The sequence below is a fragment of the Polyodon spathula genome, chromosome 40 (assembly GCF_017654505.1).
Source record: "Polyodon spathula isolate WHYD16114869_AA chromosome 40, ASM1765450v1, whole genome shotgun sequence".
Lineage (NCBI taxonomy): Eukaryota > Metazoa > Chordata > Actinopteri > Acipenseriformes > Polyodontidae > Polyodon > Polyodon spathula.
Window position 1 is genome coordinate 1487382 of NC_054573.1, and position 20789 is coordinate 1508170.

At 39.9% G+C, this 20789-nt stretch overlaps 1 protein-coding gene across 1 annotated transcript; it reads right to left on the reverse strand.

Moving 5' to 3' along the window:
- Positions 1–136: 136 nt before the first annotated feature.
- Positions 137–19268, reverse strand: LOC121304808 (metastasis-associated protein MTA1-like). The gene is made up of 20 exons (XM_041236205.1): positions 18898–19268; positions 14991–15058; positions 14140–14233; positions 13017–13143; positions 12599–12662; positions 11127–11244; positions 9688–9790; positions 9362–9461; positions 8275–8463; positions 7681–7755; positions 7223–7281; positions 6515–6630; positions 6271–6422; positions 5728–5914; positions 4985–5074; positions 4327–4473; positions 3720–3755; positions 3492–3523; positions 2828–2982; positions 137–2591 (listed from the first exon to the last, which is right to left on the reverse strand). The coding sequence occupies exons 1-20, from the start codon at positions 18923–18925 to the stop codon at positions 2441–2443; spliced, it is 2091 nt and encodes a 696-aa protein (XP_041092139.1). The 5' UTR covers positions 18926–19268; the 3' UTR covers positions 137–2440.
- Between the last annotated feature and the right edge of the window lie 1521 nt (positions 19269–20789).

Below are 20789 nucleotides of genomic sequence, written 5' to 3' on the forward strand. Positions count from 1 at the left end.
ATATATATATATATATATATATATATATATATATATATATATATATATAGACATACACACGGATGAAGGCTATATTTCCATCCTGAGCCATTTGGGAAAAATACTACAGTAGTGATGTCAAAAAGTGATAATTCCGCTAGAGTAAAATATACTTGAACTGTGACCCATTCGACTCCGAGACCATCGCTTTCAATTCAAAAAACAAAATGCCTCCTTTTCAATCATTCGGCAACACCCACAGCACAGAAATATTCATTAACGATCAACACAATGAGAACACATTAAAAAAAAAAAAAATTAAGATGTAAAGCTGGTACATTTGTATCTCGGAGGAGCGGGAAATTAAAACAAGGTAAAGGCAACCATTCAAATAAAGCTGAAGAGCTAAGGGATAACGAGACAGAACGCCTGTACAGCCCTGAAACACGAGGCTTAAAAAAAACACCCAACTGTACCGCTGAACCTCGCCTTCTTTAATATCAGCATCACAACTGTCTCTTTGTATTATAAAAAAAAATAAATAATAATAGACGGGCCTCTTCAGTGAGTTACAGGAAAACAATTCCATCTCAGGATTCTGTGACAGTTTAGAAACTCTGCCTTCGCTCTCTGAGTTTATGACGTCACAGGAACCCTAGATGGAATTATTTTCCTGTAACTCACTGAAGCTCATCTATTATATATATTGTAGTTCCCATGTATTGGCCACTTGGTGTCGTATTGTATTTGCATTGCAGGTTTGTCTAGTCCCAAATGCTCCACTAGGGGGGGTCAAATCACGGTCCTGGAGAGCCATTCCACTCCACGTTAGGAAAAAACAAGATTATTAACTATTTCAGGGTCTGGATGGAGGTTTCCTTGGTTCAATAAAAAAATATTTAGAACAGGGTTGGAACAAAGATTTGGTGGTACAGATAATAATATTTCAATTGTCCCTCTGGGGGTGACTGACAGCAACTTTGCAATCTGATAGTGATTAAGAGTGATGTTCAGAGGAATGCGGTATAATTTAACGTTTAGGATTATTTTTTGGATGCTCCTGGATGCGTGGATAGTCCGAGAGCATTTGGAACTGGATGAAAATCGACAGCATTGCATTCCCCTGCTTTGGCACACGATGAGCAATTGAAATGAACCTCAAAAAATCCAAAGAAAAAAATGCTTCTCTGTTGGCACGCCGAAAAGAGAATGTCAGAGAACACGTGTTAATTATATTTTACGTTTCTGATCAAATCCGGACCAAAAGAAAAGAACGTTTTGGACCTTATGGATAACAAGAAACTTGTGGATTAAAGTTCTCAAAGATTTTCACTCCACTGTGCACGAAAATTAAACAAGAGCAAAGCTTGAAAAGAACGAAAACAGCAGGGACATTCCAAATTCAGGACAAAATCGTGGGCAAAACAATTGGGAAATCGAAATAAAAATTTAATTAAATTAAAAAGTTGCCCACTATTATCATATATAATTTATAAAAATGTAAACAGATATTTACGATCACATGCAAGCTCTACATGGAATGGTTAAATGATTCCACTAGCGATTAGAGCGATTCTGGATTGCGCTGCTCAAATACTCGGCTCTTACCGTTGTTCTGTAACTGGTTTTGAGTCTGCCAGGCACTGGACAGCCTTTCTTATTCCATTCAAACCATGTTACAATCTACAGTTTCAAATGTCAAAACCACCTATTCGCTCTGTCTACATCTATGTGGAACAGGTGGCAGGGTAAGTTGAAAAGTCACAAAGTCGCATATTTTGAATGGAAATAGGAACGCTGTTTGGTCCTGGCACTTTCTTTTTTTTTTTTTGCAGGCAAGGTAAAAGGCATAGTTCTAGAAAAATGGTTAAAACTCAATATTGGAGCAACAGATGCCAGACTCATTCAGAAAGACTAAAGATAGAATGAGTAAAACAAAAAACAAACATTAAAATAACATTTGAAGCTACTTATTCTTAAACACACTGATTCTTCGTTTCCCCATCTTTGAACTTAGGCAGTTTCAGCAGCAGCTTTTTTTTTTCCCTCAAGCCTGTCACGCAATGAACGAGAGACGTCCGTCTGCTGGAGGCCAGGAATGACTTCAACGCAACCCGTCCTTCGACAACACGAATTCGCACTACAGTACAAACCTATGAAGGGTCAAGAAAAACCACCTTCTGTGAAAACACACAGCCAGACAAAGTTCCGTTCCTAAAAAAGAAATTAAAAATTAAAAAATGCATTTGTACAAAAAAATAAATAAAACAGGACTCCTGTTTTTGTAGATGCTGGATCTCCAATTTCCTGCCGTTGTCTTGAGTTAAAATTATTCAATGTTATCAAAGTGCCAGGGGGGAGGGGGTGGTGAATCGTTACAGTATTTTGCAGGTCTAGCGCACTGGTGCTACTAGTCGCTCTGTTGTAAATCCACTGAGCTTGTGAGCGAAAGGGGAAGGGTTTAGTCTTCAATGACGATGGGCTCCTCATTGGCCAGGTGTCGAAGCTGTGACGGGACATCCAGCTCGGATTCAATCTGCTTGATGATTTGTTTGTAAGGCTGCCTGGCTGCTCTCTTGATATCAAATGAAGCCAGGAGTTTGCGGACTTTTCTAAAGACAGAAGATGGAAGATTTTTATTATCCTACAGGGCATGGTTTTGGGGTGGGGGGGGGGGTACAGTAGTGTCACAACAGGTCATGTATCAATAAGAAAAAACAACACTTGCTGTATTTATTTATAAATTAAGCATTCTTTCACAAATGGGAATTTTCACAGGGAACTTAAAGGCAGTGGGTACATTTAATGGAAATTAGCAAAAAAACACCCTTAATAATAATCCCTCTACCTGATGTCCTCAGTGGCCATGAAGAACACGTCGTCGGGAGCGTCGATCCAGTTCATCCTCCGGCCCTTGAGAGGTGGTAGAGAGCCGTGCTTCATCACACGCTGGGGTCTCTCGTAGGGCTTTCCATTCAGCAGGTAACTCTTATTGAGCCTGGCCTGGGGGGTGGGGAGAGAGCAGTCCTGTCAGGAGGGGGGGCCACTTCACAGAATCTCAACTCACAGGTAAATATAGTACAGTTGACCATCTGGCCTGACAATTATCAAGAGCCTTGGAGCATTTGGTCACAGCGCCCCCCTATGGCATTCTGTGGAATATCCGGGATATTAATAGATATATAACCTAAAACCTAGAACAAGGACTAAGATTACATCTACTTGAATGCCCAGGTTCTGAAACTTAGCTTAGTGTAAATCTTTCTGATACCAGATTGAATGTGCTGTTTTTCTGCCCAATTTGAATGCTGCAAGCCATCAAACTACACAACACCTAGACCAACCCTACAAAGGGTAAACAAACGGAGATGTTGTCAGGCCTGGCTTTTGCACACTTTTCAGTTCCAAGTCAATTCTCAAGCATATTTCATAGACCACCTTTTTTATTTTTTTTTTTTTTTTTTTTTTACAAACATGCACATCACTCGGTAAAACACTGCAAAGTGACTCACCAGTTGTCGCACTTGACTGTGGTTTGGCAAACCTTGAAAAGGAAAAAGAATAAGATAATTGAAAGGTTAATGAAAGCTCGTTAATTATAGAAGGAACATCTGACTTTTTTTAAAAGTCGAAATGGAAAACATGCTTTTTTTTTATGTGCTGTTATATAAATTGGTTGTAGCTGCAGTGCATTGTACGCAGTGGGGCTCTTGTTTTGAACTGCAATTTGGGTTCCTTACCTCTAGATGGCATCAGTAGCCTTTTCTTCATATTTCCTGGCAGAGACACAAACAAGAACATCTGTGTCTATTTTTACTCCACTTGTAATCCCTCAACATCATTTGTGACGAAAAAAAAAAAAACATGGAATGAACATGGGCAATTAAATCCACATGAATTAACAGGTGGTTGAATTCAAAATGACTTCAGAACTCCGAGGAAGTGCAGAAGATATTCCAAGGAAGTCGGAATTCAGTAGGAATTCGCAGCCATTATGGCAAACCACCAATATGACTAAGAACATAGAAACTGTGCTTTAGGAGAGGCTCCTGGTGGAAACATTTGTCATGGAATTTATTATTTCTTTAAGCACTGTGGAGTTTTTATTAAGTACTGATAACAGGTAGAGAAAGGTTGAATTTAAGCGAAGTGAGATGAAAAAAATAGTGAATTATGCATCTGAGCAGGGTAGGAAGGTTGCACAGCAGCAGCGATTCCTTATTTTCCATGCCAGTGCTGTAGGGTTTGTTTTCCGAAAGGACTACCAGCTGTTAGCTGTGCTGGGGTGGCATCCATTGTACGGTGTAGCGAGCCCAGGTGGCAACGGGCACAAAGCGAGACACTGACCTTCAGCTCCGTTGTGCTGCTCGTAACTGCGCTTGCCCAGGATGGTGGTGGAGCCGTGATTGATGACCGGGACCACTCTTGTCACGCTGGCACTGCCCAGGCTAATGGCAGACTTGACTGGCTCTGGCTTTACATAGGGGTGCAGCCCTGCAAGACACACCATATCTATGCAATTAGTTATCTATAGTAGTCTTTCTGCAACTTTCTAACTTCTTATTAGTCCTCATTGGAAAAATCTTAAGGACTATATGCATACAGATGGGCTATTGTAAAACTATACTACATTCTTTCCATTAGGGGTAGGCTGATTTAAATCTTAACCTCCATACTAGAATTAGCTAAACAAAAAGCCTGGCCCATCTTTCTGCACCTAAGCAAACGGTTTCAAAAGCACGTTTTTTTGCTGAAGAGTATTAATAAACGTTCCCTTTGGGGAAAAACAGTGTTTACCTCGATTCTTAAAAAAGTGCTTTGCAAAAACAGTCCTTAAAAAAGTTAGATGAATAGACCGTGGTATAACCACCGGTCTAAATGCATGCAAGCAAAGAACCAAAAAGATCAGGGATAATGTTGCCAGCGCTAATAAAGAAAATACATTGAAACTTTGGTTATCTATTTGTTTGAGGCTCCTGCTAGTAAAAGTGTACAGAATACTGACCCATGTACTGCACGATTGATTCCAAGGGCTTCCTCACCATTGGCCTCATTTTCACTAACTTTCTTGCTCCATCAGGCAGTGTTTCCAAACCTGTTTAAAGGTATTTTTTAAGGTATAGAACATCGTCACTTTATATTCCTGTTCCCCTACTGAATCAATTGACTTTAAAACATTGAACATTTACACTAGGGCTGGCCAAAGTGGTTCCCTTTCGCTCCACGTCTTTGTTCCAAATGTGTTCTAAATTCTTTAACTGAACCAATCATGTTAGTTCACTGTAAGATCAGAGCAATATTGTGAAGATCCTCAACAAAGCACATACATGTAAAAACTGAGTTACAAATCAATAAAACAATCACTGTTATAGATTCGTCCAGAATTCCAGTGCATGACGCACGATTCTAAAGTTTAAAAACAAAATTAAGTGTGCACAGTCGTTTTTTTTCTGCTTTTACTATGCTTAAATGCAAACGTAGGGTTATCGCATGACTCTGTGTACACCAGGACAGTTCAGGTTTTTCAACTCACACCCCAGTGCATTCTGGGAAGTGTAGTCCTTCTGTGAAAGATAACTGGGACACATACGATATACCAGAATGCACTGCGGTGTTAGTTGAAAAGCCTGAACGGTCTTGACCTGTCTCAGTGTACCCGAATCATATGTTAACCCCAGGTATTTACAAAGCACAACCACAGCAAAAGAAAGGTAAAACTGCAAAACGACAGGTTTTCAGTGTGCTCACACTGTGCTTTGATCTCCACGCTGTTGACAGGCACAAAGGGCCTCCGAGCTGCCCGGCGAGGCTGCAGGTGGGCCAGGCACAGCTGCCGTGCGACTCTTGTCAGCGTGCTAGTCTGGAGGTAGAACGCTTGCTTGGTCTTCAGTGTGTATTTGGGGTTGGCGTTCTTTACCCAGTATCCAAAAGGGCTCTGGGAGAGAAATGACCGGTATGTTAGTTCACACGTTGACTGTAAGATCAGAGCTATCTGTATTGCGAAGAAAACTGGTCTAAGAAATAGACCAATCACTGTTCTAGATTCGTCCAGAATTCCAGTTCGTGCCACACGATTCTAAAGTTTAAAAACAGAACACACAGTTCCTGAGTGGAATTTTCTTTTCCTCAATTTACAATACATCATTTAAACATGTGCTAACGTGGACTACTTTACACAGGGAGTGGGTGAACAACAATAATTCTCTAAAGATATAACCTTACAGAACAAAGTCCCTCATGGTTTCACTACTGGACAGACAAATGAATTTCCTGCAAACCCTTTTTACTAACCATGCTGTTCCTACTGGGCCCCAGCTTCTCACCCTCCAGTCTTGTTGGCATCTTCAGGCCACCGTACTTCTTCCAGTAATTCCAACAGGGGGAACACAGCCTGCATTGCATGCTGGGAGGACCCCAGGAGTACCACTGAGAGCACTGGGTAGCTACACACAAAAACAAATGATATCAGGCTTGGGCGACCAAAAGGAATGACCTTTCCATATTAAAGCTTTGTTCTGGCTATGGGGATACTCACTGTAACAGCTTTCACAGGCTCGGCCCGCACAGCTGTTCTGACCCAGTGATCCAGACCCATTCACCATGCCGGGCTTCACACTGTTCCCACTAATCTGGTTCGGGTTGGGCTTGTTACTTCATTTAAAAAGAAAAAAAAAATCTAAACTTCTATCCTTTACTTGCCAAGGTTTTAAATTTGAACGTTACCTTTTGAATGCATTTTGGAAGTAAGCATTATGATGACAGGCAGTTTTAGTAAGCACAGCAGTGTGCAGATTTATTCAAACACCCTACTGCTTCTGTTATTTTGATTTGTTGCGTCCACGAAATCAAAAGCACTGGAACAGAATCTTGCAAAATTGTCAAAATAGGCAAATTAGTGATTGCCTGATTGAATTGATGACTTTAACAGGCCGCACACGCAATTCATTTAAAATAGTAACAGAAAAGAAACACACAGCCACTCATTATAAAATGCAGGAGACTTTTCAGAAGTTGTTTAAGATGCCTAATTAAAGCACAAAGCGGTCTAACATTTTCACACAGGAGCGCCTGCTGTTTCTACATCACCGATTACTGAGCGGACATTCATGCAGGTAGGTATATACAGGTAAGGATATCAATTACAAATCTTGAGGTGTTGCAGTAAATCTGCACACTGCTCTGTGTTAGCAAAACCCTTATATAGCATCAATTAAACTGATCCTTATGGGAAAGACTCACTTACTAGTTTGGGATGTAAACTTGCTTCAGCCTGCTTTCTGCTTCGGCCGCTTTTAAACGTTTCTAAACAGATTGTGAGCATAAAACAAGGCATGTCAATCACATACACATGGACATTTATAACATACTACATATGTCTGCACCAGGAAAAAGCAGGTCACCAGCGATGACCTGCATTCACAGTGTGTGGTACAGGAACGTCATCCAAATCGGACAAGCGATCCCCAAGACACAGGGTTTAATAGCCCCGCCAAACCTGGACTTGTTGCTCACGAGTTTCTGGCAATTCCCAGGCAGACTACAGTATGCAATATATTTACAATTGACCACGGAGATGCCGGGAACCAACGCAGTACAAGCTCTTTCCAGGTGTAAAAAGATAGTGTAAGCAAATGGTCTGTGTAAAATAAGCACTACAAATCTACTCTGCCCCAGCACTTGGATACACAGTGGCATACGTACCTGTTGCACATATCTGTCAGTGGTCTTCCACATGTAGTAATATTCTACAATACTGGGTAAGCATTTCCATGGTAGCTACAATGGGCACAAACGAAAAACACAGTTAACTCTAACCCTTAATACAGAAGAATTCATGCAGAAATCATTCTTATGCATAAGCTTTCTATTAAAAAGCTCTACAGCTATGTGCATCACCTGGAATTTTAGGATATATATATGAACATAATTTTGATCTTTTACTTAACATCGTGTAAAAGAAGTTGCTAAATTATATTGTAAAAGTCTGCAGGAAGCCATAATATTAGTTCATGCTAGATTTCGAAATGTCCATTTTTTTTTTTTTTTTGTCACTTTTTCAAGTTTCATTCAACTTTACGAAGCAAAATGTGTTCATTCTATAGGGTGATGCAAAACCTTTGGACAGAGCTGGACATTTATTGCTGCACACAGAAGATTACAGTTTAAGGTAAAAAATAAATAAATAAATAAATAAATAAAACTTTTAATTTTTAATTCCTGAGAGCAATCTTCCTTTTTTTTTTTTTTTTTTTTTTTTTTTTTTTTTTTTTAGAAGGACTGGAGTGAAGTACGTACAAAGTCCTGTCGAATGTCAGCGAAGTCCTTGCCATATTTCTCCAGCGCCTCTTCGAAGAGGTTTGCCTCGGAAGCGGACCACTCCTCCATCTCGTCTCGGCACAGCACCGGCCCCCCCTGAGGCACCAGAGCGGAGATCGCGCACGACATGTCATAGCTGCACCGGTGCAGCGTGTCCATGGCATGGAACTGAATGAGAAACACACAGTGCATGAAACTCACATCAGCCCCGGTTAGTCAAGTCGTTATCCAATCCATGAAATACCAAATCACATTTTCTTTGAAAAGAAAATCACAACACAAGCTGTATTTATGTAATTTGATACATTCTAAAAAAAAAAATAAATCAAGATTTATTCACAGAATAAATCCTTTGTTTTCTACAAGAACACTGCTGCTTCCTGTTTTGAGGAGTCAAGTTAGACATGTCTGTAATCAGACCAGTGAAATTTCACGCAGGTATAAAGCTCAACACAAAGACAATTAAGCTTTATCTTCACTGTGGGGAGAAAAAAAACAAGAAACATATCATTTTTAGGCTTCAGTTTCTTATTTTATATTGAAATAACAGGTAAGATGCCAGTTAAAAATGCTCCAAAAAAAATTACAAAGTAGCCTGTCCTTAAATGAGGTCATGGCATTTCATGGGTTAATAGATCTGATCCAGGGCTGGCCAAAGCAGGCTGTTCCACTCATGGTCTTTGTTCCATCTTGGTCTAAACTGTTTCATTGACCCAAATCAGATCCATCCAGACACTAAAGTAGTCAGTTCATTGCACTTGTTAAACCTGGAGCGGAATAGCCCTCCGGGATTGGACACCGCTGGTCTGATCGGCTCAGATGCTGATTTTGGGGGGCTGCACAAAACGTTTCATACCAACGGCACTCAGAACGCTTTCACTGCTATCAAACTTCACTTAACCCGCCAAAACAGACGCCAGCATTCTTTTGTATAATTACAGATCAGAGTTGGGCTGATTCTCCAGGGTTAATCGTACAGCTGCAGACGGTGTGCATTATCAGTTTAGGCAGCAGCAAGGCTGCCCTGGGAGCTCAGTTCAGGGAGGGGTTCCCGGCTGTCTCTTACCAGGGTGATGTCTCTGGATGCAGCCGCAGCGCTCATGTGCAGACTGGGCTGTCTGATGGAGCTGCTGCAGTCTAGTGCACGGGCAAAGGTACCAACAGAACTGGGAGACACACAGAGAGACAAAGAGAGACAGACAGAGAGACAGGGGTCCAATCAGTGTTTTTAACCCTTTATGGCAAACTCATTTGAGGACAGACATATAAAAAAAAAAAAAAAAAAAAAACATTTACAGTTCTATCAATCAATCAATCAGTCAGTCAATCAATCTTTATTTTATATAGCGCCTTTCATAGTGGACCAATGACGCATTTTTGATCAGTACTTACCGTGCAATAACCAGGAACTGGCCTATCTGCTGATCAGTTAGTGGACTCTCCGGCTCCCAGATCTTTGTTTCCAGTTCTGTCTGATCCCTATCGTCAGTCTCACCTGAAATGTAAAACCGACAGCTTTTCAAAACCTTACTGAATTGTTGTTTTTTTTAATTTTTTTTATTGAATTTATATAAACTCACGTTCAGTATAATATCTGAAAATATATATATACGCAGTAAAAAAACAACACAATAATGATCATATCCCTTTAAGATTTAATTATTTGTAGAAAATATTTTAGAATAAGACTGGTTTACGAAAAATGTATCTGTTATGGCCTCTGCTTCCATGGAAACCGGGCTGTCAGAGGACGCAAGCCTGTCGACGATTCAGCGTGGTAGGGCAACTGCAGACTATGAAATTAATCATCAATCAATGTGTGTAAACAGCGCAGGTCATCAGTTTGCTTTTAACAAAGTAATATTGCACAACTCGATAGAATCTGGCAATGGATAAATTAAGTATATTGTCCAGGGGTGTCCAATCCCGATCCTGGAGGGCTATTCCACTCCAGGTTTAACAGCTAAAATGAGATCATTAACTACATCAGGGTCTGGTTCAATTAAACCATTTAGAACAAGGTTGGAACAAAGACCAGGTGGGAAAAGCCAACTACGTTGTCAGTTTTGGTGCAAACCTGTGGTGAATACAATTAGCTTGTGTTGAAGATTTTTTTTTTTTTTTTTTTAATATACTTTTGGAATATATTTTAAAAGACATCACAATACTTCAAAAGTTGTTGCTGCTTCCTGGTAACTATGAATCACGTGTGTGTGTTGTAGCCAGTGTCTAAATCAGTGGTACTCAACTCTGTCTCTCAAGATCTATTCCAGTCCTGGTCTTTATTCCAACCAGGTCCTAAATTAGTTAATTGCCTCTTAGCAGCTTCAACTAACTACATTAGAACATGTTTGGAGTGAAAACCTGGACTGGATTAGATCTCGAGGGCCAGAGTTGGTCTAGATGCAATGGGACCAAACAGAGACACATTACCAGGACTCACTATTGAACACACCCACCACTTAAAAAAAAAAAAAAGGGAATTACCTAATATCTCGGCACAATAACCAGTATAAGAAAACGGATTGGAGATTCGGCATAAATTTTTATGGGGATTGATTTGGCACAAATATCCAGTTCACCAGCGATTGGAGACCCCATATTGACCAATCAGGGCAAAGGGAATCTCTGATCCATAGTTAAGCAATAGAGCCCTCATCCGAGGGCTTTACCGTCTGGCAAGACCCTTCCTGTTGCGTTTAACTCTTAACGTTCTACCGCTTACATAATGTCAGCGAATAAGGGATACGGACGTGTCTTTTAAAAGCATTGATTAGAACTCCTTTCACCGAGCACAGATCAGACTTGACAGGGTTTCGAACTCTGCTCACCTTCTTTCAGGAGGTCTGTGATATCGGCTTGGAATCGCGGCCCAATTCGAATCTCGCCCTTGTCCGCCAACAGTGTCTTCTGTTGTGGATCATAGACCAGGCCGTAGAAGAACCCGTCCTGCAGAAAAAGGGATGCTACTGCTGGTAACTATAACATTAAAGAGGTTGCAGAAAACAAAATATTCTTGAACAGACATTTCGGCTAGGCGGGTCTCACGTGTGCAGTTTTCAAAGAATCACATGTTACAGCAAACTTGCATTTGCATTTTAAAACATGGCACTGAGGTTCTCTTGCTCAATTTAATTCTCCAAGTGTAGCGCTACCTGAAAGAAACAAACGATTTATTTCACCCAGCAGTAGAAGTTTCAAAATGAAATGCTTGCTGCTGTTCTTTCAAAACTGCACGTTGAGGACCTGTATAGCGAACAGAGACACAGGCTCTGCACTCGTCTGCAGCAGTTAAAAAAACAAACAACAAAAACACCTGGTCTGTGGGGAGAAAAAAGAAAGCAATACTGTTTAGGAAGTCAGCTTGTTTCAGACAAAACACTCCCTCATAGATCGAGCTTGTCCTTCAGCGATAAAAAGCCTTCTCCCTGGTACCCATCGCTTCCAATTTACTATCAAACAACAAAACAGAGAATAGGAGCCAGCTACAGGTACCCTGCTGTTACTGTGTAACTAGCTTTCAGCTGAACCAGCTGGATGCTGTCTGGGGAGTTGAAACTGCCTTCTGGATAAAGTCAGTACAGTGTAGAATGTCTGCTGTACATTGTATTTACAGAGATCTGGTGCTAAACAGGGCATGTTTTTAGTTTTTTTTTCTCCCATTCTCTCTTCGTTCTCTCCCCATTAATAAGTCTAAATCTGCAGATAATGGAATTCCTCGGAAACTGGAATTTTCAGGCTGCTGCGGAATCCGCAGTGTTCCACAGATGATTCACCACATTCTGCAGCTGCGTTGTCATCACAATGATCACAACCAAACTGCTAAAGTGACCTGAAAACATATATAACTGAGTCGTTCAGTTTCGTCTCCTTCGAAAAACAGGAGCTAATTAAAATAGTGGAGTTAAGGCTTTCAAAAATGTGGTCCAGCAAGAAGTCTCATGTGATGTGATGGTTTTGTTTGACAGGTTCTACAGATTTTACTGACAAAAATGATGCTATATTAAATTACTTAACCAGAAACTGTTTGGTACGATTATGTATACTTGATTTACATTTTTATAAGCCATTATTAATACAAACACTAAACACACAAGCAGGTCCGCAGAACACTTCACAGAAATCTACTTCAAATGCCAGCAGTGTATTTTCCAGCAGTTCTGGACGGCCCCAACCCATTACGCTCCCTTCCTGTCTTACAGTGTGAAGTCAGGCCCTAGACAGCTTCACACTTTATTAATGTGAAGCACAGAGCTCAGGCAGACTGGACAGTCAAAGATAAAATAAACAAGGCAAGTCGTACCTCTTTGTCTAGGTAGGAAAATAATGCTTCTGTTTCATTCAGCAGAGTGACGCAACATTTCCCGCTGTGGGAAAGAGAAAATGTAACACTTGTTAAAACTCACTCAGAAAGGGTTACCATATGAATCCGCGTACACGAGGATAGTTTGGGACAGTTCAGGCTTTTCATCTCCATGCATTTTGGAATGTTTTACCTGTCACAGGTAACTTTCACAGCAGAACTACACTTACCAGAATGTATTGGGGGGGGTGAGTTCTTGTTGTGACTGTTGATATGCAGGGATAACAAGATATTTAGTAAAGCATTGAGGTTATCAGGCAACACGTCTAGAAGGCGGCTAACATTCTGAGGTGTCCTATCCCATGCACTGTAACCCAGCAAGGTGGGCTGAAGGTTGAACAGCGCACTGTGTGGTTACCGTATGTGGGTGGCTGGCAGTGACTCCAGCTGCCTGGACAGGAAGAGCTCTCTGTGCTTCAGCTGATGTATCTGTCTCTCAGTCAGCTGCTGCAAACTCTCCCCTTCAATCTCCTCTTCCAGCTCCTCTGTGATCCAAGCACAAAGCCAAGGGTAACAGTGTTAGGCGCTGTAGAGCTACGACCAAAGGAATGAACTATATAACGAATTCCTTTTGCTCGATAAAGTCGAAAGAAACCTGCTGATCAATGTTAGCTTAACATATTGAATTGCACACCCATTTGTAGTTTTCCCATATACTTCAGAAAGAAAAAAAAAATCTAAGATGAAATACTACTGCACTACTATTACAGCTTCTGTGGTGTTAATTAAGATCAAAATGATGTTCATATAGGAGTTTAGTATTTTTAAATGATGCCTCAATCCAAAAACTCTGGGGGATGCAAAACTTTTGGCCACAGCTGTAGACTGCCAGCAAGTGAGGAAGTAGTGCGTCCCGAGAGAAGAGTGGTGACCCAATGGCCTGTGCTTATGGCTGGCTCGCTTTCTGGTGTGCCAAGAGGCTCCCGAACATAAATTAGCGCAACCCTCCCTCCCTCTGCCCTCCCAAAGCTTGGCACTGACACACAGGAGGCTGAAAACACTATGTCTGCTCTGAGCTACATTTGAATAGCAATCTTGTCTAGCACTGTAAGCTCCCTTTGGCTGCTCTATGGATCTGAGGAGACAAGTGAAACCTCTATCGGAACTGGAGTGTTCCGTCTAGCCGTCTGATTGGTTGAGGCGCAACCCAATCACAACGCAAAGAAACATACATAATGTGCACTCCAGCCAATTGCGTTAGAGCTCACTGTAAACAACACAAGCAGACAGGATTTAAAGTTGGCCATGGTAGCGATGGAAGTCAGAAAGCACTTTGCATCTGTTATATTTCTGTCAACTTGCAGCTTTGCACAGTTTATGTCTTGTTCTCAATTCACAGTTGTTAAATCGAAAGATTTGTACCATGTTAAAAATTATTAAAGGTTTTGATTGGTTGGTTGGTTTTATCGAGCGTCTCTCAGACTGGTCTGCATTGCCAAGGTGTAGTGCAGAGTGAGGAGCCAGACGAGAATGAGACTCACTTGAGTGTTTGTCAGCCAGCGCAATGAGGTTGCTGGGGATATCTCGTCTCCTGTAGAAACAGACCACTTTGGCTTCCACGTTTCCATTTGCAGTCTGCAAACGAGCACAAGAAAAACAGGCCTGCTAGTGACATGCATTCACCATCAAACTACAGCTGCCTGTCTACGTGACCAGTGTACTCGACTGGACTTGGCATGCCTCATAAAGTTTGCCATGGTAAATCTGCCGTTTTCCCATATGGTTATACGGTTGCCAGCCTTTTTAATTTGCTTTGCTATGCCTCTCTGGGCTTTACAATGCTTACCGATGCTTTACTTTGCTTTATTATGCATTACTATGGGAAAGCAGAAGAATAACAACTGAATTTCCTCTGCACTTAAAGAAAACCCTTATAAACGTTTCCCATAGTGTAATAAAGCACAGTGAAAGCATGGTAAAGCATTGGGAAACATTTTAAAGCACAGAGAGGTATGGTAAAACATAGGGAAGCATTGTAAAGCACAGTAAAAGCATGGTACAGCATAGGCAAGCATTGTAAAGCAAAGTGAAAGCATGGTACGGCATAGGTAAGCATTGTAAAGAATAGCAAGGTATCGTAAACCATATTAACAAACGTGGCAAACCAGGGTAAGGTAAATGCGTATTACAACCATGGAAAAAGCATAACTGCAAAAATACCATGGTCCTCTTATATATAGGAGCAATCCCAATGTAGAAAGTGTCATATTAATATCAAAGTGGATACTTCCATTTAAATAACTCCTCGCTTGTTTGCAGCGAAGGCATAATTCATATAAAGGTGTTTTGGATGCTGGAATGATAGATAATAACATATCTTTATTTTTCTTACCTTATTCAATTCCTCTATTCGTCTCACTGAATACGGGTTGCTGGAAGAGTTCTCAAAGTAAACATAATCTGCAGAGGGAATGCAAAGGATTCGTAATCAATGCCGCGTGTGTGTTACTGGTCGTGTGTCAGCTTTGTAACAACCAACACAAACAATATAGAAAGACTGTACTATAATGGGTGGATCCAACAGATCAGAAACCCGATGACCAGATAATATTCACCAGCAAGCAAGCTAAAAATGCAAAAAAAACCAAAAAACCCTACATTTACAGAACAGAGTGAGAAAAATGACAACGCTCAATACTCTAGCAATAAAATTCGAGACTCTTCCAGATATCAAGTAAGGGAGATCAGTGCTAATGTTGCGATTGCTAACCTGAGTTATAGCACTCCTCTGAAAGGGCACTGGAGGTTACAAATGGAAGTTTGCAGTACAGAAACAATTACAGCGAATCAAATAATATCTTCCCTAGAGCTCTACCAACTGCAGCAGAGGCGGATATCTAATGCACTATGAAAATAAACCCTGGATTCCATTCCTTTAGAGAGAGAGAGAGAGAGATATATTATATATATTATTTATTTGCTTGTTTACTCTAAAATACGAGCGAGTCTAATTGGGACTCTGCAGCTGAAGAGAAAAAATAGCGGTTCTGATTTCAGACAGAGCAAAAAGGATCAAATGTGTCTAGACAGCAGTCTTTTTCAGTAAACACTGGTGATCCAATGCTGAGATATGATTCTATACTAACTATCACTACCACTGTGCACTGTTCCACATACATTACCTTTTATAAATTTGGACGACTTACAGAACTACCCAGAGCAATACAAAAAAACTGCTCCTGTCTGAACACAGCTGTGGCCAACAGTTTTGCATTCCTCTGCAGAATGAACTCATTTTGCTTCATGAAGTCGAATGAAACCTGCTGAATAACTCTACGTTAACATACCGGCTTGCGTTGCAATTTGTAGTTTTGAAATACTGTGCTGCTATTCTGGCTGCTGGTAGACTTTTGTGAAGTCATTTAGCAGTTTTTTTGATTAAATTATGTTAAATAAAAGATTTAAATTATGTTCATATATTTACCATTTAAAATATATATATATATATATATATATATATATATACATATATATATATATATATATATTTTTTTTTTTTTTTAAATGGTCTCAATCCTAAAATTCAAGGTGATGCAATACTTTTGCCCGCAGCTGTAGAATATTACATTGCTAGATTGCTCCCTTGTTTAAATAAACAAGCTAATCAGATTCAAGCTACCGGTTCAAGAACAGATTCACAAATCCTCTATCTATTCTGCGTGGAAAGATTTGAACTGAAGTGCAAACAACTAACGCACATCATCTCAAACGATGAGAAGAATGCAAATAATGCTAGTAAGTCACTGTCACTCTTCTTCTCTTTGGGTGGTATGAGGCGTAAAAAAAAAAAAAAAAAAATTAAGTATTTTGTATAAAATAAAAAACTAAACATAACTCAACACAGCTCTTGGGGGGTCTCCCACTGCTGTCCGTTCTTTACCCGACTGTGCCTTTGCTACTGTTCTCTTTGCTCTGCTTTTAGCCTCAGTCCACCGTGGTAAATGTGAACAAGGGGCTGCTAAAATTGTGCATTTACAGGAACAGTCCTTCCATCTGCTTGGCATGCAGGGAGTCTCTGCTGGGTTACAAGCAATCATCTCACACATGCAGAATTAGCAGGGAAGGCCTTTTGTTCCTTGCACTGCAGCAGTCTCAGCTCCCCCAGTCAGGAATAAGCAAGCTCATTACCCTGAGCAGACAAGCCACAGAGAGCAGGGGGGCGTGCACGACCCCCCATTGACTTGGCTCGGAGTTCTGGGGCAAGAGCTACTCTGCATTGTGCAACTGGGGGGTTCAAGCAGCTAGAAGGGGGATGTGGGATGTGTGTGTGTGTGTGTATATATATATATATATATATATATTAGATATACACACACACTGTGCATGTGTATAATATGCCTACAATTATGCGAACAATTTACTCCCAGCCTGTGTCTCAAGTCCCTTTCTATCATATATATATATATATATATATATATATATATATATATATATATATATATATATATATATATATATATATATATATATATAGTAAACGATCCTCACACTCACGGAGTTCGTTGCCCCTTTAAATAGACCCAGGACACAAAAATTGATTTTTTACGGCGCTGACGCGCACTTTTTAATAAACTCAGAAATGAAAACAAAACAAACACCTAGCTCCCTCTTGGAGCTCTGACTAAACATAGACTGGTTCCTCGCTAAACCACAGGACGGCTAAGCCGTTTACCTGTCACACAAAAACTCAAACTCGCGTTCCACACAATACCTTCCTTTGATACGCCTGCTCTCACGTACACACAGTCGGGCTCTTTCCTCAGCAGCAGCCCAAAACAGCCTGTCTGCCTCTCTTAAATACCCTGCACCTGGCTCTAATTTACAATTACCACCAGGTGCAAGGGATTACTAAACAATAAAACAATTACACAATTAAACCCCATAACACCCAAATGTGCATTCTCACAAGGTTTTTAGCAGGGAAGGATTTTAACCCCCTCCCTGGTACCTTACAATATATATATATATATGTATATTCTCCAAAATGTAAATATCACACTCTAAAACTAGCAGGGGTCCAAATACAAACTGCAGTTGCTAGTGCCTTCATCGGTGTTATTGGGTATTAACAGAAAGAAGGAAAAAAAAACAAAAAAAGAAAACCCGTGTCTAATTTTTTAGTCTGCAATCAAAGAGGTTTCAGGTTTCTGCGGCTCCACTGATCACTTCTGGTCATTTGAAGAGCTTTCAGTTAAATTCACTACCGCTAAGGCACCGTGCAATGTGTGTGTGTGTGTGTGTGTGGGTGTGGGTGTGGGTGTGGGTGTGTGGGTGTGTGGGGGGGGGGGGGGAGGTGAGTCATCTCAAACACTTGTGATGTAAAACCTATTTATTTTTTTTTTTGGATAGATAAATCTTTCCCTGAAATAAAGATAGAAAGGGACTTGAGACACAGGCTTGGAAAAAATTGTATGCATATTATTATACCAATGCACATTATATATATATATATATATATATATATATATATATATATATATATATATATATATATATATATATATATGGACTCAACTGTATATTTAGTTAGGATGAAAAACTTAACAGCATGCCTTTTTGTTATAATAACACTAACCCTACTACTACTAGTAACCCTTGTCAGCGTAGTCTATTTGTAAAAGCACTCAGTTATGTAATATTAACATCCCCCCTTACTGTAACAAAGCCCATGCACGTGTGCAGCAGAGCGCTCGCGCTGCTGTGCTGTTGTACATGTGAGCTCTGCACAGGCTAATGCGCTACAATGCATTCACGCTCGTTTCTTTGTTGCATGCAGCCAGTCCCCGTGCTGTAATGTATTTGCGGGACTGCTCTGGTAGGCACGAGTTTTCTGCTACACCGATTCCGTTGTTACATATAAACAGTACAGTGCCTTAGCATGATACCCTATGCAGGTACAATGAATAAAATACTTATTTTTAAACATGCTGGCATTTTCTGTGACTGTTTTTGGTGCAAATGTAAATTTAGACTGTACAGAAACAGTAAAGCAAGCCGCAGATTTCCTCGTAATGTCGTCAATAAATATTACTAATAACAACTATAATAATAATAATAATAATAATAATAATAATAATAATAATAATAATAATAATAATGGACTCGTCTGTGTAAACGGGGTTGTTTCTTGTCTTTGCGTACAGTATAAGACACAAAACAGTATATGCGCCGTCGGCTGCAAGTCTAAACGCCCAATCCATTCCTCAGTGAACTGAAATCAATCCTCCAAACTTACCCACCTCCTACCCTGTACATGTTCGCTGCCATCTTCCACACTTGCAAGAACAATAAACAAATCTGATTAGCAAATGTGTAAAAACATCACGCTTCCAGGGCTCCGGTCCTCAGAAGAGCCAGCTGATGCGCATTGTATCTCACAGAGACAGGCTGAGCGGCGACATTTCATTAGAACGACCCCGGGTATCGTTATCTTTCTTATTTGTGTTTTTAATATTTCCCCGTTCCCCCAAGGCAGTCTGTGTGTCTACTGTACGTGTGTCCCGACGTCCCGCTGTCTGTTCTTGCCTTTTTGCTTGCTCTGACGTCGCATCCCAAGTCGCTGGCTGTCTACTCCACCGTTAACCCGTTCAGATCCCGAGGAACTGAATCAGCAAATAAAGACAACAAACAAACAAAAACAACCACGCACACCACTTGTTATATATCAAACGAGCTGGAACTGCAGCTGCGTTCACTTTACCATTTTCCTCTTTGTTTATTTTTATTTTTTTTACTGATATTTTCTCTCTGTCTCAGTATGCGTTTTGCGAGGGTGGGCGGACGCATTAGCCAAGTCTACAGTACTGGGCGTTTAGTTAACCCGTTATCTGCTAGCGAACAACCAGATAGCAGAATTAATTTTAATAAATCGGATACATACATACATGCATTATTATTATTATTATTATTATTATTATTATTATTATTATTATTATTAAAACATATTATTATTTACATAATAACGTATTATTTGCATTTATTGTAAACCACCCTGTATTTAAATATTAATCTGGCACTGTAATCCTGTAGTACCTGTACGTCTCCTGCCAAATAAACTAATAATAATAATAATAATAATAATAATAATAATAATAATAATAATAATAATAATAATAATGTGCAACTATGCGGCAAGTGTTCAAGAATGAATGTTATACAGCACGCTAACAAAATGAAAAAAAAAACAAACGTTCTCTTGCACAGTTCTCTCTCAAAAATTAAAAAAAAAAAAGGTTTAAATGGTCTGCAAAGTTGGTTGAATTAAGAAAAAAGTTCTAAAAAAAATATATATATATCACCCACAGTTTTTGAAACAGGGCGAACTGGAAATGGGCTTTCAGTATATTGGGAAAAGGAATGTGTAGGACCGCGTTACACTTAAAAGATTTCACAAGGGGTGCAGTGGGAATAGCATTTAAAAAAAGTCCTTCTTAGTTAAGATGCTAGAAGGATATACTTTTTAAACAGCTAACAGCTGGCAATTTAGTGCATAATTACTTTCACTGTGTTCAGTATTTCTTGGTTTTGTACAACCTTCAGCAGCCAACCAATCACAAACCAGATAACGTGAATGCATAGCACACACGTTCGGAATTACTCTGCAAGGCTTTGAAGATGCATGGTAATAATAATAATAATAATAATAATAATAATAATAATAATAATAATAATAATAATAATAATAATAATAATCCAGAACTGGGATTTGTCACGCATAGTTACATTTACAAAAAAAAATGTAATGAGTTCTGTGGAAATACACAGTGCATTGGTTACAATATAGGCTACGTTATCTGTCTCGACAGCAGTTTAACCCTATAGTGCCCTCGTTTAAACTTCTCTTGCCGGTGTCTGAAGGCATGAGAACACAAGCAGAAGCAATCGGTGATTGTATTTTATAACACAATGCAGTCCATGTTTTATGCAATCGATTGCTACACCAACAGGTAATACCACACCTGTATTATTCAAAATATTATTACAGGTAGTTGGAAATAAACGCATATGTCAGTGAAGCTCCGGGGTTTGATAGAAGTGAATTGTGTTGGTAAGAGAAACGGGTACTGTACAACACTCAGCGCTTAGTACACACCTGTAAATATTTGCTTTGTGCATGTAAATTGTAAGACAA

Bases quoted from the DNA above. Each gene is read 5' to 3' on its own strand.
- LOC121304808 (XM_041236205.1), bottom strand. From the start codon at position 18,925: ATGGCAGCGAACATGTACAGGGTAGGAG. The intron at 5,915-6,270 runs GTTAGTAAAAAG...TTTCTCTCCCAG, and splicing joins GGCCCAGTAGGAACAGCATG to AGCCCTTTTGGATACTGGGT. The intron at 5,075-5,727 runs GTGAGCACACTG...ACCTTTAAACAG, and splicing joins CGTGGAGATCAAAGCACAGT to GTTTGGAAACACTGCCTGAT.